This window comes from Podospora bellae-mahoneyi, chromosome 5 (genome assembly GCF_035222275.1).
Source record: "Podospora bellae-mahoneyi strain CBS 112042 chromosome 5, whole genome shotgun sequence".
Lineage (NCBI taxonomy): Eukaryota > Fungi > Ascomycota > Sordariomycetes > Sordariales > Podosporaceae > Podospora > Podospora bellae-mahoneyi.
This window is the reverse complement of record NC_085884.1, coordinates 1,733,734-1,746,802: the sequence shown is the minus strand read 5'-3', so window position 1 is coordinate 1,746,802 and position 13,069 is coordinate 1,733,734. Positions and strand designations below refer to the sequence as shown.

Here is a 13,069-nt window from a genome sequence, read left to right as displayed (position 1 = left end):
CCCTTTTTCTCCCAATTCTTTTAAACAACCCGACGACGTCAACATGCCCGATGCTCAATAATTAGTGTATGCTTATATTCTAGTCCAAGAGCCCATCTATACCACATCAAAAACCCGGAAACTCCTTCCCCCACTCCTCCTTCCTATATCCCCCCTCCGGCACACCCCCGTTCTTCAGCCCACCCAAGAAGCTCGTGTGCAACTCATACAAATCCGGGTTCTGCCTCAACGCCTCCCTTTGAGCCAGCACATCTTCCAAATCCTGCCCAACATCAAAATACTTGCCCCTCAGCACCTCCTTCCCCACCCCCGTCGCAAGCGCAACACACACCATCCCGTTCAGATACGGGGAGTCATCATAGATATCCAGCGCATTCACAAACTTGCTCTGCGCCTGAGGCGGAAGAGTAGACATAGATTCCGGTGAGTATTCTAAGAATATCTTCTGTTAGCCTATACCTTTAAGTAGTAGCATATGTGGAAGGACACACTTTTCAGCGTCATCGCGCTCTTAACCCCCCCAGGGTGCAGCGAATACATGTGCACCTCCTCTCCCAAACCATCAATGTCAAGCTCCTTTTGCGCACAGGCGGTTAGGTTGATCAGTGCTGCCTTGCTGGAGCAGTACCCGGTGCTATATGGTATAGCCACCGTCCCGGCCCTCGAGGCAATATTCAGCACGCAGCCACTTCGCTGTTGTCGAAAATACGTGAGGAGCAGCCTCATGAGGTAATACGGCCCGTGGAAGTTGACCGCAATCTCCTTGATGAAATCCTGAGGCGCTTGGTCGTGAAGCTATATCCCATTCATCAGTACCAACTCGACATGCCAAACCGTGAAGACATACCGGCCCAAGCCCGTTAGCCCCAGCATTGTTGATCAAAATATCTGCCCTACCATGCAGTTCCAAAGTCTAAACACCCAGTCAGCCATCTCACCCCCTACCCCCTTGAAAAGGAAAAGAAAAACCCGCCTCCTTAACAAGAGCCTCACACCCCCCAAGCTCAGCAACATCACACTTTACAAACGACACATCAGCAGCTCCAAACCGAAGACATCTCTCCTCCAGCTCGGGCGGTGGCGGCGTCCGGTTGTAAGTCAAGACCAGCTTTGCCCCCGCGACAGCAAACGACTCGGCGAGTCCTCGGCCGATTGCTCCTGCTGCGCCGGTGATGATGGTTACTTTGTTGCGGAGGGATCCCCTGTACTTGGAGGGCTCGATGAAGGGGTAGATGTCGGTGCGGAAGCGGGGGGTGAATTGGGCGGTTTGGTCGGTCATGGTTGCTTAGGCAAGAAGATCAAGTGCTTGATGATAAAGCCAAGGTAGTTTGGACTGAAGAATGTGATTCCAGTTCTGGCTTTGAAGTGTCCACTCTCGCGGTGAGATATCACAAGAGGGTCACAGCCCCGCGGGGTAACAGAGGTGAGGTGGGATTACCCCGAGTCTTCTCCGAATTTTGACTGTTGGTTTCTCGGAGGTTTTCTGGATAAATACATGCGGTGTGTGCGGATGACTTGTTGGGGACGGACATAATTCTGGACCGCTAACATATTATGAACAGAAGGAATAGAGTCGTTAATTGCATGAACATTTGGTATTTATAGATGCCTTGACAGACCGACTACCTTACCTTTCTATTGATGTCGACCATCTTGACAGTTCCAGTCGCCATCTTAATCTCAAAGAGGCTTTTTTACCAAATTACTTAGATACACAGTCAACAGAGAAACACTTCAGACCATACCTATATTTGCCCACAGTTTTTACTTCATTCCTATCAGCTCTCAAACACCATTTTCCAGAATCATAGACTTCAACCCTCATCATCCGCCCAAATAATCATGACCATATGTTTACATTTCCACGGCCTTGCCCCCCCTTAAGTCCACTCACTCCAACTGATCCCCCCCCTCTTATACCCCCCGCCCGCCCCCGCTTTATACACCACCCCATCCCTCTCGAACTGCGGCCCCTCGGCATCAACAATATACCCCAACTCGCACCTATCAAACCTAACCTTCTTCTGCTGCTGCTCATAAAAAACATCAAACCTCTTCCCGAGCGCATCATGCAAATTGGCCACATTCCCCTGCGGATGTAGCGCCTCCCACGGCCTGACACAAGTCCTCCCCTTGCAAGACTTGAGCACAAACAACAAAGAATCCAACCGGGCAATCACCTTGTGAAACTCCACCCCAAGAAGAGTCTTGGGCTTGGTAGTCGTAGGATGAAGCAGATTGTTGATTTGGTAGGGGTCAGTCTTTCCAACATTAGCATCTTTGCCCATGTCAGGGAAAAAAAGGGAAGGTGGGGGGGGGGGGCTCACACTCAAATCATAAAACTCATGCTCATTATTGCACCAAACCGCGTAATAAAAATTATACCCCCTCCCCAGAATCCTCAACCCCTTGTACGTGTTATTCAGCGTCAACCTCTCCTCATCCTCATCAAACAACTTGCCCCCCTCCGAAACAGCAAACCCCCAAAATTCCACCGTCACATGCTCGTGTCTCGTCTTGACCGTGTCCTCAATGTCCTTCCGACTCAGCGGAATCGCCTCACCGTCAAAGTCCGCTCGGTGAGGCAAACCGGCAATGTTAAGAATCGTAGGCGCCAAGTCAACGTGCGTGGTCACAATCTCCGAAACCACCCCCTTCGCCACGCCAGGACCGCGAATGATAAGCGGGATGTTGATATCCTCCTCAAACCCGCACTCCTTCCCAGGATTAAGACGATGCTGACTGATATGATACCCATTATCGGTCGTGTAAAAAATGTACGTGTTATCCAGAACGCCATGCTCCTCCAACCGCTCCACAACCGAAGCAACCAGCTCGTCGACCGACTGCAGGGTGCGAAGCCTCTGGCGGTAAAAGTGATCATTGTAGTCAATATTCTCCTGGTTGAGCTTCTTGCGAAGCCGGACCCAGTTCGCCCCCGTCGGCTTGTCAGGGTTGAAGTTGGGGGTCCGGGGGATCTTGACGTCTTTGAACAAATGCTCGTGGCGCTTTGCCGGGACGGGGGGGCCGAACTTGGCGAACTCCTCAATGTCGGGGAGGTTGCCCCAGTCGTCGCCCACGTCATCCCCCAGAGTGTTCGACTTGACGTTGCTGTGGGGAGCGACGGGGGCGATGCCGAGGAAGAAGGGGCGGTCAGCTCTGACGGCTTCGTCGACGAAGCCGAGGGACTTCTCCGCGAGGACGTCGACAGAGTGGAATCCCTCGTAGCTCTTGGGGGGGTCCTGGTTCCGTTGGAAGGAGGAGTTGAGATAGTTGTAGGTGTATGGGTCCAGGAGAAAGTCGGAGCCGTTCCAGCCGGCCGGGTAGGGCGAGTTGTAGTTCTCGACAGTGTGGGCGTTGAACAGCTTGCCGGTGTAGTAGGTGTTGTAGCCGGCCTCCTGAAGCCAGATTGGGAGGTAGTTGTTGTTTAACCCTTGATTGATGAACTTGGGATAGCCACCTGGGATATCTGGTAAGCTCGTGCCCGGCACAGCGTAGTGAGAGGAATCTTACCATGTGGAGGGTTGACATCGGTGACATTCGTGTTGTGAGCTTGCTGGCCGGTTAAGAGAGACACTCTGGCGGGGCAGCAGATGGCTGTGGTGCAGTAGTGGCGCTTGTAGAGGGTGCCCTCGTCGAGAAGGTGCTTCTTAATCAGGGGGACATAGTCGAGGGAGTTCATGTGCAAATCTTGGTCATCGGTCAGGATGAAGACAATATTTGGCTGCTTGCCCCCCTTGGTTGCCGGTGTGCTGTCCAGCCGGTCATCTCCCAACGGCTTTTGGCTGCCATGGCTGGCCAAAGCCGCCGTGGGCAATTGCAGACCTGCTGCAAGTGCAGCTCCTGAGAAACGCATGGCGACAAGTCACTTCGGGGGCCAATGCAAAGAGGTTGATGAGGTGACAGATATCTAAGAAGCATGGAGAGACATTTGATTCATATTTATCATTTCTCTGATTGGCACCAGACCGGTGGACCGGTGATTGTGAGGTTGCCGAGGAATGGTTCTTAGCTCTGCCTTGTTGATTGCGTAATAGTTCGCGGCAATTGCAAAGACCAATACTCGCTGTTGACCACCACCGACCCCCACATCCCGGATGGCTTCGTGTGGTGTTGTCAAACATGCTTGCAGCTGCATTAGCAGTTCGCAGAGCCCCTGAAGATGGGGTAAATGCCACCAAACGAGCCTTGCGACATTGCCTTTTGTATGTCGTGATCGCCCGAGCTGTACCACACCGGCCGGCGACAAGTCTTTGTTTCCAGGGACGACTATTTCGGATTTTTGGCCGAGGCCGGCCACGAGCTAAAGGCAGAAGCGCGATTGATTTTTCTTCTTGGGAAAACTTTGTGATAACTGCATCGACAAAACTGATCAGTTGCAGTCCATTGTTTGGCGGAGCAACCATGGCACGAATTTCAGACCCAGCAAGTGGCCAACCAACCGAGCAGTCGCCCCTTCTCAGCAATGTGCCAGTTATCAGTGAGACGCCGCCATACTCTGAGACGCTTCCAATCAGTGAGAATGGGAGTGTTGTGAAGAAGGTCGGCGTGGATGAAGAAAGTGTGCGCAGCGGGGAGATTGCGACTGGCATCTTGAGAACACAGGTGGCTCGCATCATTTCAGTCCTGCTCATCGGTTCGTCCCTTCCCAATTCAAAGAAAACTCATGACGCTGAGACTCAAAATCTTCAGGCATCTTTGTTGCTCACTGCGACGGCTCCATCCTGCTGGCCACGCACTCCAACATTGCCTCCGAGTTCAACGACTTGGGCAACTCGACATGGCTGATCACCGGTTTTGCCATCGCCGGCGCGGCAACGCAGACACTCTACGGAAAGTTGAGTGATATCTACGGCAGAAAGACGCTCGTCACCTTTGCCTATGCCATTTTCGTTTTTGGTTGGTAAGTTGAAATCCCGGCTGATTGTTAAGAAGAAGCAATAGCTGACCATCTGCAGTTTTATTGTGTGAGTTTGCTGTTTTTCAGCAAAAGAGGTAAATAAATACTGACAACAAACAGGGGCATCGGCCAGACAATGGGCCAGGTCATTCTTGGCCGAGTCATTTCAGGGGCTGGCGCCTCTGGCATGGCTTCGCTGGTGTCAATCTTGATCACTGGTAGGAATGGTGCACAGCCGGAAGCTTTGACCACAATCACTAACAACAAATAGATCTCCTTCCCATCCGAGAGGTCGCTCAATGGCGCGCCTACGTCAATCTAGTGGCTACATTTGGTCGATCTATCGGCGGTCCTCTCGGCGGCTGGCTCGTGGATGTAATCGGATGGCGCTGGTCTTTCTTCGGGCAAGTCCCCATCATCCTGGGCGCCATCATCCTCGTTGCAATCTATCTGCCGAGCCACACTGAGCCAACCTCGGATTCTGTCTCGACCAGCAGTGCCGAGGCCGAAATCCGGAAATCCAAGTTCAGCCGGATCGACTTCAAGGGGTCCTTCATCTTCGCCTTCATGATCCTCGCCCTACTCACACCCATCGAGCTAGGCGGTGCCAAGCTACCCTGGTCATCTCCCATCACGATTAGTCTCATCAGCTTCAGCTTTGTGCTCATTGCTGTTTTTGTTGCAGTCGAAAAACGCCAAGAGGAGCCGATCCTGCCACTGGAGATCTTTCATCAGCGGGATGCCGTTATTTCCTACCTGATTTTGGGACTTCAAACAGCCGCCCAGCTTGGAGTAAGTTTTCCTGAAACAATTCAGGTATAAAAATCACTAACACTTCACCCAGCTCATGTTCTCCGTCCCCCTCTACTTCCAAATCACCTCCCGCTCCTCCGCCTCCTCAGCCGGTGCCCACCTAATCCCAGCCGTAGCAGGAAACGCCATCGGCGGCGTCCTCTCCGGCATTCTCATCAAACGCTCCGGCCGCTACAAGGCCCTCATCATCCTCGCCGTCACCTTCTCCTCCCTCTCCTACCTCCTCCTCATGCTCCGCTGGCACGGCAACACCAACGTCTGGGAATCCCTCTACATCTTTCCCAGCGGCTTCGGAACCGGCATCGCCCAGTCAGCCGTCTTCATCTCCCTTCAAGCCGTCGTCGACCCCGCCCACGCGGCACCTTCGATCTCGTTCATGTATCTCTCTAGCACCATCGCTTTGACAATGGGACTTTCAGTGTCGAATGCGGTTATGAAGGCTGCTCTGAGAAGGACTCTGTTCAATAGGCTTGCCGGACTTGGGTTTGGGGCGGTGGAGATTGCAAAGGTTATTGCTGAGACGGTGTCAGATGTGGATTATGTTGATAGGGCGACGGGGGTGTTGCAAAAGGCGGTGGTTGAGAGTTATGTGGACGGGTTGTGGTGGAGTCACGGGGTGTCGTTTTTCTTCTCTGCGTCGGCGTTTGTGTTGGCGTTGTTAATTAAGCAGAGGAGGCTTGAGGGGACGGCATGAGTACCTGCTGTGTGGCCAAGACTGAGAGGGTTGGGGACTGTGGATTGCTTTCGAGTTTTTGGAGTGGGGATTTTAAAAGTTTTGTTGAAAAGACGTATGGGTTCAACTGCTATCAATAGACCTGCGCCAAGTAAGCGTACCTAGGTAGTTTAATTGGATAGTATTTCAAGATGCAAGCAAAAGGGTAGAGAGGTAGACAGCAACTATGTGATTCCCAAATACAGATGGTTAGGATAGGTAGTTGATTTATAGCCCTGAACTACCTCCTCAAAAGATCAACATGAACCAGATAAGCAAAGACCTGATCAGTAACCTCCTTCCAAAGTCCTCACCCGGCATTAAGCTGAGTCAAAGAAGCCACCAAAAAACATACAACACCAGGGATTCCCCAGTGGTCACCCACCTGAGTACTAATCTGGCGATCAGCCGTTTGACTCGGGCAGAGCGGACGGGATGCCGTATTTTCAGCTGTCTATGGTCGTATGTGACGGTTTGGGCAAGAATATGCTGTTATGAAAGTTTTGGTGCTGATGGCCAATATTTTCATCTCCTTCGGCAACACCCCCTACCCTACTACCGGGTTGCGCGTCAAACCATTGCGCCACGTTCACCCTGAAAAGGCAAAGTATGTATGAACTTGGAAAATCATAAAAATATTGAACAATACAAAAGTGAAAAATCCCAATCAGTTTTGGAGAAATGGCAAAAGATGCGGTTTGTGTGGATCGAACACACGACCTTCAGATTGACTTCCTAAAGTTAACTTCAGTCTGACGCTCTCCCAACTGAGCTAAACCCGCTTCGATGATTTCTGACTAAGAACTTCCACACATCATTGCAGCTACTTTCCAAACAGTATCAGTTGCCCAGAACTCTAATATCTTTCCCCTCAACAATACACAAGTCCATATACACAAAATCCTACAGCCATCATATTTTTATGCCATTCCATTCCTATAATGCATACTCAAAACAAAGAAATAACAGCAACATAGAAAAAACATGCTCGCTATCCCCATAATTTACTCACTCCCCCTTCTTCTCAGCCCCCTTCTCAGCCCTCTCCCTCCTCCTCTTCCTCCAAGCCTTAATCTCGTTAATTAACCCCATAACCAACGGCACCGCCACCGGCCCTAATAGCGGCAGGTAAACAGCAATCTTGTGCTCGTCAGGGAAATACAACTGCCCAACCATGCTCTTCTCAAAAAACGCCCTTTCCGCCTCAGCCTCTGCAATCCGCGCGTGAGCCAGTCCTTCCGTGCCGCCTAGGTTGTCGCAAGCGAGGCGCAAGTGCGACATGGTCTTTGTGACGCCGTCTGCGACGCTACTCGGGATTGAGATGGAGGGAAGAGCCATGGCAAGACGGGCCAGAGATCCAAGGGTGGACGAGGCACGGAGGAGCAGGTCGGCAGACCGGATACGCGCGAGGGTGGAGAGGCGCAGGGGTAGAGAACCTGACTCGGGGGTGCCGGTGAGTGACAAGAGGTGAGAGGTGAATGTCAAAAGGGGCTGCTTGAGGGTGGCGGCCGCGACGTGGGTGGTGTCGCCAGGGAGGGACAGCAGAAAGACGGTGCCCCATTGGGGGATCAGCCATGAATGGGAGGTCGGCGCAGCCTCCTGCGAAGGGGACGCGATGGTTTGGTTCCCCACAAACACAATGAAGTTGATGGTTGGCGCACCACCGATGGAGGGCGACAGTGGCCATTCCGCGGCGTTGATGAAAGAGGACAAATCCTCCTTGTTGAGAACTTCGTTCTGAACACCAGGTGAAGCGTATAGTTGTACCTGGGTATCGATCGTAAAATTGTGAATCGGCGAGAGGACGTCCAGCACGGGCTTCATGTACTCTTCGATGGCGGTCTCGATATCCCAGCTACTTGGTAGAGGTCCACTTGTAAACAGAGAGAAGGTAAGATGGTAAGTCGGCGCATATTTCAAGGATCTTGTCGTGCGCTTGGCAAGAGCTTCGGCGGTTTCTGGCGATAATCCAAGCGGCCTGTGTTCCGAGGGCATCGAGTCCGTCGAGAGGAGGTACGAGATGGTGGCCTGTTCCTCAGCGAAAGTGGTCCTTAGCTGACTTGCGATATATGTGGCAAGCGCCGACGAGGAAGCGGTTGGAGAGGGTATCGTGTTTTGTGGGTAGGTGATATCCAGAATAGGTTCGTATGGATCAAGCGTTGCGGTTGTGCCCTCGCCTGGAGTGAGGCGAATAGTCAAGGCGCTGCCATTGTCGGCCGAATCCTGCTTCTCATCGCCCATCTGAAGACGAAGATGATGCCCGGCGAAATCATTAAGATCATCAAGGGCGTGCTGGGTCAGCCGAAGTAGGTTTTGAGCTTCTTGATCCTGAAGCGATGTGGCTTGTATCGAGATGCGGAGGGGGAAGACAGGGCGACAGGCCTAGAACATGGCGGGCAGCGTTAGCAGTCAGTTTTGGAGCAGGCCGTGGAACTGCCAACCTTTCCGTCTGCCCATTCTAACATGTCCTCCAAGGGAAGATCGGCGCGGTATATGGTGGTGGTCTTCCACCATATGGGGAGACCCAAAAGGAGGACAATCAGCCAAAAGGAGAGGATGACATGGCTGCGCCGGCGCACGTCAGACGGCTTCTCTGGCGGGGGAAGTTTTTTGGATGAAGTTGGCGCTTCTTGCTTGGGGGCTATCGTTGCGATGGAAACGTCATTGTCGTTGCTGGGGAGTGGTTGAGCAGACATGGCGATGCGGACTCGGCGGCGTCCATCGAGTTCGTTGCCGGCGCCTTGATTCGAGAGGAACACGCCTCACCACGAATGCGCCAGCGCGACACAATGCTTGCAGCAATTAAAGCCAAATTTCCCAGTCTGGTTAGACACTTTCAGGTACGCACGTGAAGATAACGATAAACGGGTGTCGGGCATGGCAACGGCAACGGGAGGCCAACGTTGAAACCCGCCGCGCCTCGTCATTCGCGACACGGAGTCGAAGCTCTTGAGCCAACGCGATGGGTCCACATGGTCAAAGCTTCGATGCCGCTTCCATGCACTGCGCGCCGTTTGAATGTCAACCCATACACTTGGACCCTGAACATCACTTGGTTAGGTACAAGTATACTTACTACCCGACCACCTGGGATGCTAGGTTCAATAGGAACCGGACGGCGTTGTTTCTCAGTGGCACACATGAACGACAGCGGTCCAAGAGTGACAATTCTCACTCTCAACGTGTGCTTCGGCCTATCCGGATCTCGCGAGGCACCACGAGCACCAGCCCAGTTTAAATGGGAAGTTCCTTGGCTCTCGCCCAGTGGCGTACATACGAACCGAGGTCCATTTGAAGAGCATGGAGGCATGTCGAGTGGCCTGTGTTGCATCGGGGTCGTTGAACGAGACGATCAGCCCGTTCCTACCGGCGGCTTTCGTGACCGCCTCCCGACACCACGCAGTCCGATATTGAGGTATAAGGAATGCTGTGTCACCCTATCTGTCACTCACTTGATATATATCTCCATACCACACCTCAACTTTGGTCTTCCGTTTAACAACGTCAGTTTGCGGAACCAACCGTCGATGACGGCGCTGTATCTGACCAATCCCTGCTAGTGCCGTTAAGAAGTTCCAGGTACGATCAACCACGACCAACTTGCCGGATCTGAAGTTAGGGTCAACATTCCACTCGCCCGCTGCGACGTTGCTTGCCTTTTTATTGACACCACGTTTTTATATAAAGATCTTTAATCCTTCCTGTTTGCAATACCATTTCGCTTTCGAGGTTCATCAGTGCTGTTTTAGCAGTTTAGCGACCTCGAAATAGCCAAAAAAAAACGCGATCATGGCTGCTTGTAAGCTGCTTCCGATTCACATGCATCGCAGTTCTTGGTACAACAACTTGATATCTGACAGCCCGCAGTGCCGGTATCTCTTCCAGTCGCCGCCTCGGCCTTGACGGCCACCGCAGCATATCTGAATGCTCGATGGCAGGTCTCTTACGATCTGCACTTGTTGAAGTCTATCCTGCCCACGGTAGCAAACGTGGCATGGTGGACTCAGCGTGATCGTGTCAACTTCTTTTACCGCCTCGAAGACCTCGCCACCTCCAAGTCCTCAGAAAACCGCGTTTTCCTTCGTTTTGAAGACATGACTTACACATATGCGCAAGCCTACGACACAGTTCTCCGCTATGCCAATTTTCTCAAGGATCGCCGGGGTGTGAAGAAGGGGGAGATGGTTGCGCTTGACTTCCAGAATACCGACACTTTTATTTTCTTGTTGCTGGCTTTGTGGGCTATCGGGGCTGTTCCGGCACTTATCAACTACAACCTCACCGGTGCGGCACTCGTTCACTGCGTCAAGAGGGCGAACGCGCGGTTGATGCTGATCGACCCTACCGTGGCTGGAAACGTTGGGGAGGATGTCAAGTTCGAGCTGAGCGGAACCATGTTTGAAGTTGTGACACCACAGTTGGAGAGTCAGATGTTGGCGTTTGATGGTATCAGGCCTGCGGATGAGCTGCGGAGTGGTGCGGCGGGCGAGGCAATGGGCATACTTATTTACACAAGCGGCACAACAGGTTTACCCAAGGCCGCGATTGTTTCTTGGGCCAAGGTTGCTGTTGTTGGTGGTTTTACATCTCGATTGGTTGGCACGGGCAAGAATGATGTGTTTTACACTGTAGGTGCCATATCTATAGCGAGGAAGCTTCACTGACCACCACAATAGGCAATGCCCCTTTACCATTCGACGGCTATGCTGCTGGGATTTGCTCACACTTTGAACGTGGGCGCTACATTTGCCATGAGCAGGAAATTTTCCACTAGTCACTTCTGGGACGACGTCCGAAAACACAATGCCACGATCATCCAATACGTCGGCGAAACATGCAGATATCTGCTCTCGGCCCCAACAAAATTGGATCCCGTCACGGGCGAGAACCTCGACAAGAAGCACAAAGTCCGGGTCGCCTTTGGAAACGGTCTTCGGCCCGACGTGTGGAATGCCTTCAAGGAGCGGTACGGCATTGAGACGATTGCCGAGTTCTACGGCGCCACCGAGGGAAGTTTTGCAACATGGAACGTGAGCAGAAACGACTTCAGCATGGGCTCCGTAGGACGGGCTGGCGCCCTGTACAACCTGCTTGTTGGCCGATCTATCGCCATCGTCGAGGTTGATCATGAGACGGAATTGCCACTCAGAGATCCCAAGACTGGATTCTGCGTGCGAACACCGGAGGGCGAGCCAGGCGAATTGCTCTTTTCGCTCCCGGCGAAGAATGTAGAGGCGAGGTTTCAGGGATACTACGGCGATATGGGTGCCACGTCCAAGAAGATCATGCGCAATGTCTTTTCGAAAGGCGATGCTTGGTTCCGGACTGGTGATGTGGTTCGTCGAGATGGCGAGCACAGGATCTACTTCAACGACCGAATCGGCGATACCTTCAGGTGGAAGAGTGAGAATGTGTCGACCGCTGAGGTGGCTCATATCTTGGGACTTCATCCAGGAATCCAAGAGTCAAATGTGTATGGCGTAGAGATTCCGGGACATGAGGGCCGGGCTGGATGCGCAGCCGTGGTTTTCAAGCCCTCGGCTTTGGGACATGACGGTGTTCCTACCAGCGAGACGCTCAAGACGCTGGCGGAGCATGTAAGGGCCAACCTGCCCAGATACGCGTTGCCTCTTTTCCTCCGAGTCGCCAAGGATGGGTCGCTCGAGAGCACCGGGACAAACAAGCAGCAAAAGGTCGGCCTGCGAAACGAGGGCGTGGATCCTAGCAAGACTGGCAGTGATGATATCTTCTGGTTGAAGGGGGCATCATATGAGAGGTTTGGGCCAAATGATTGGAGCTCGCTGCAGGGCGGCAAGGTGAAGCTTTGACGACGGGAGGGTGTTGCGAGGACGGTTTCCAGCGGGCGCTTGGAGTTTCATTATGGCCCTTTTTTCTTTATTGACATTGTTCCTCTGTCGATCATCATACTTTGATACCCGAGACTGTTGTAGAGTAATGACCTATTGCGTATATGATGACACCCCCATTCTTCTGGGTGCCATGTGAGCAAGCCACCGGCAACCGATGCTCCGATATGCGGATGGCGATGTAGGTATCGAACCCACTCGAAACGAGAGTGCCAAGAATGACTTCAATAGCCCCCGCCTCCATCCACCCAGACAACATTGGCGTTGTCAATAATCACCACCAAAGTGCAACCCCCCACTATGGCGTTGTGAGTGTTGCGACAACACACTCCAAATGACATAATATTTTACGTCGTCTTCGGGACCAATCACGGGCGTGCTTGATCGCGCAATGCGCCGCCAATCCCAATTCGGACACTGAGGGGCAGCTCTCTACCCCACGTCAAGCTGATGGAGGGGCAAATCTCCCCCAAGATGCCCCGCGTCGGACCGCCCAGGAGGAGAGCTCGCAGCTTCTGTGACGGCTGGTTTCGGGCTGTCGCGGGGATCAAAGGCGTGAATGGATGGCTATGGGACGAGAATGTCTTCGGTCACTTGCCAGCCCAGCCATTGTCACGCGTAGCGAGGCCCAGTAAAAAGCCGCTTTATTAATCCAGGCGAGCTGAGGAGAGTCGGAGGCCCAAGGAGTCGGAGGCCCAAGGAGTCGGAGGAACCCACCGTTCACAGGAGCTGCTGCAAGTTTAAATGCCCACGGTCTGCCCCTCCATCACCTCATAC

At 52.9% G+C, this 13,069-nt stretch overlaps 5 protein-coding genes and 1 non-coding gene across 6 annotated transcripts; 2 read left to right on the top strand and 4 right to left on the bottom strand.

The window, feature by feature from the left end:
- Window positions 1-106: 106 nt before the first annotated feature.
- QC761_504740 (uncharacterized protein) lies at window positions 107-1,279 on the bottom strand (the record flags this gene model as incomplete). The annotated part of the gene is made up of 4 exons (XM_062879701.1): window positions 107-432; window positions 492-795; window positions 848-913; window positions 974-1,279. The coding sequence occupies 4 exons, from the start codon at window positions 1,277-1,279 to the stop codon at window positions 107-109; spliced, it is 1,002 nt and encodes a 333-aa protein (XP_062730860.1).
- A 601-nt stretch (window positions 1,280-1,880) lies between these two features.
- On the bottom strand, window positions 1,881-4,637 carry QC761_504730 (uncharacterized protein; the record flags this gene model as incomplete). The annotated part of the gene is made up of 3 exons (XM_062879700.1): window positions 3,514-4,637; window positions 2,328-3,460; window positions 1,881-2,261 (listed from the first exon to the last, which is right to left on the bottom strand). The coding sequence occupies exons 1-3, from the start codon at window positions 3,854-3,856 to the stop codon at window positions 1,881-1,883; spliced, it is 1,857 nt and encodes a 618-aa protein (XP_062730859.1). The 5' UTR covers window positions 3,857-4,637.
- Window positions 4,098-6,564, top strand: QC761_504720 (uncharacterized protein). The gene is made up of 6 exons (XM_062879699.1): window positions 4,098-4,636; window positions 4,693-4,903; window positions 4,959-4,967; window positions 5,021-5,118; window positions 5,172-5,692; window positions 5,745-6,564. The coding sequence occupies exons 1-6, from the start codon at window positions 4,123-4,125 to the stop codon at window positions 6,405-6,407; spliced, it is 2,016 nt and encodes a 671-aa protein (XP_062730858.1). The 5' UTR covers window positions 4,098-4,122; the 3' UTR covers window positions 6,408-6,564.
- Window positions 6,565-7,117: 553 nt separating this feature from the next.
- Window positions 7,118-7,207, bottom strand: QC761_0078750. The gene has a single exon. It is a non-coding gene; the product is annotated as a tRNA-Phe (tRNA).
- GPI17 (GPI transamidase component) lies at window positions 7,119-9,555 on the bottom strand. Its single transcript, XM_062879698.1, has 2 exons — window positions 8,867-9,555; window positions 7,119-8,807 (listed from the first exon to the last, which is right to left on the bottom strand). Exons 1-2 carry the CDS (start codon window positions 9,119-9,121, stop codon window positions 7,434-7,436), a joined length of 1,629 nt encoding a protein of 542 aa, XP_062730857.1. The 5' UTR covers window positions 9,122-9,555; the 3' UTR covers window positions 7,119-7,433.
- FAT1_2 (long-chain fatty acid transporter fat1) lies at window positions 9,448-12,509 on the top strand. Its single transcript, XM_062879697.1, has 3 exons — window positions 9,448-10,224; window positions 10,293-11,053; window positions 11,102-12,509. The coding sequence occupies exons 1-3, from the start codon at window positions 10,215-10,217 to the stop codon at window positions 12,251-12,253; spliced, it is 1,923 nt and encodes a 640-aa protein (XP_062730856.1). The 5' UTR covers window positions 9,448-10,214; the 3' UTR covers window positions 12,254-12,509.
- The last annotated feature ends 560 nt before the right edge of the window (window positions 12,510-13,069 follow it).

Excerpts from the sequence above, each read along its gene's own strand:
- GPI17 (XM_062879698.1), bottom strand. The coding sequence starts at position 9,121 with ATGTCTGCTCAACCACTCCCCAGCAACGACAATGACGTTTCCATCGCA. Across the intron at positions 8,808-8,866 it reads TAGAATGGGCAGACGGAAAG|GCCTGTCGCCCTGTCTTCCC; the intron begins GTTGGCAGTTCC and ends GCCATGTTCTAG.
- QC761_504720 (XM_062879699.1), top strand. The coding sequence starts at position 4,123 with ATGCTTGCAGCTGCATTAGCAGTTCGCAGAGCCCCTGAAGATGGGGTA. Across the intron at positions 5,119-5,171 it reads GGTGTCAATCTTGATCACTG|ATCTCCTTCCCATCCGAGAG; the intron begins GTAGGAATGGTG and ends AACAACAAATAG. Across the intron at positions 5,693-5,744 it reads AAACAGCCGCCCAGCTTGGA|CTCATGTTCTCCGTCCCCCT; the intron begins GTAAGTTTTCCT and ends CACTTCACCCAG.
- FAT1_2 (XM_062879697.1), top strand. Across the intron at positions 11,054-11,101 it reads AGAATGATGTGTTTTACACT|GCAATGCCCCTTTACCATTC; the intron begins GTAGGTGCCATA and ends CCACCACAATAG.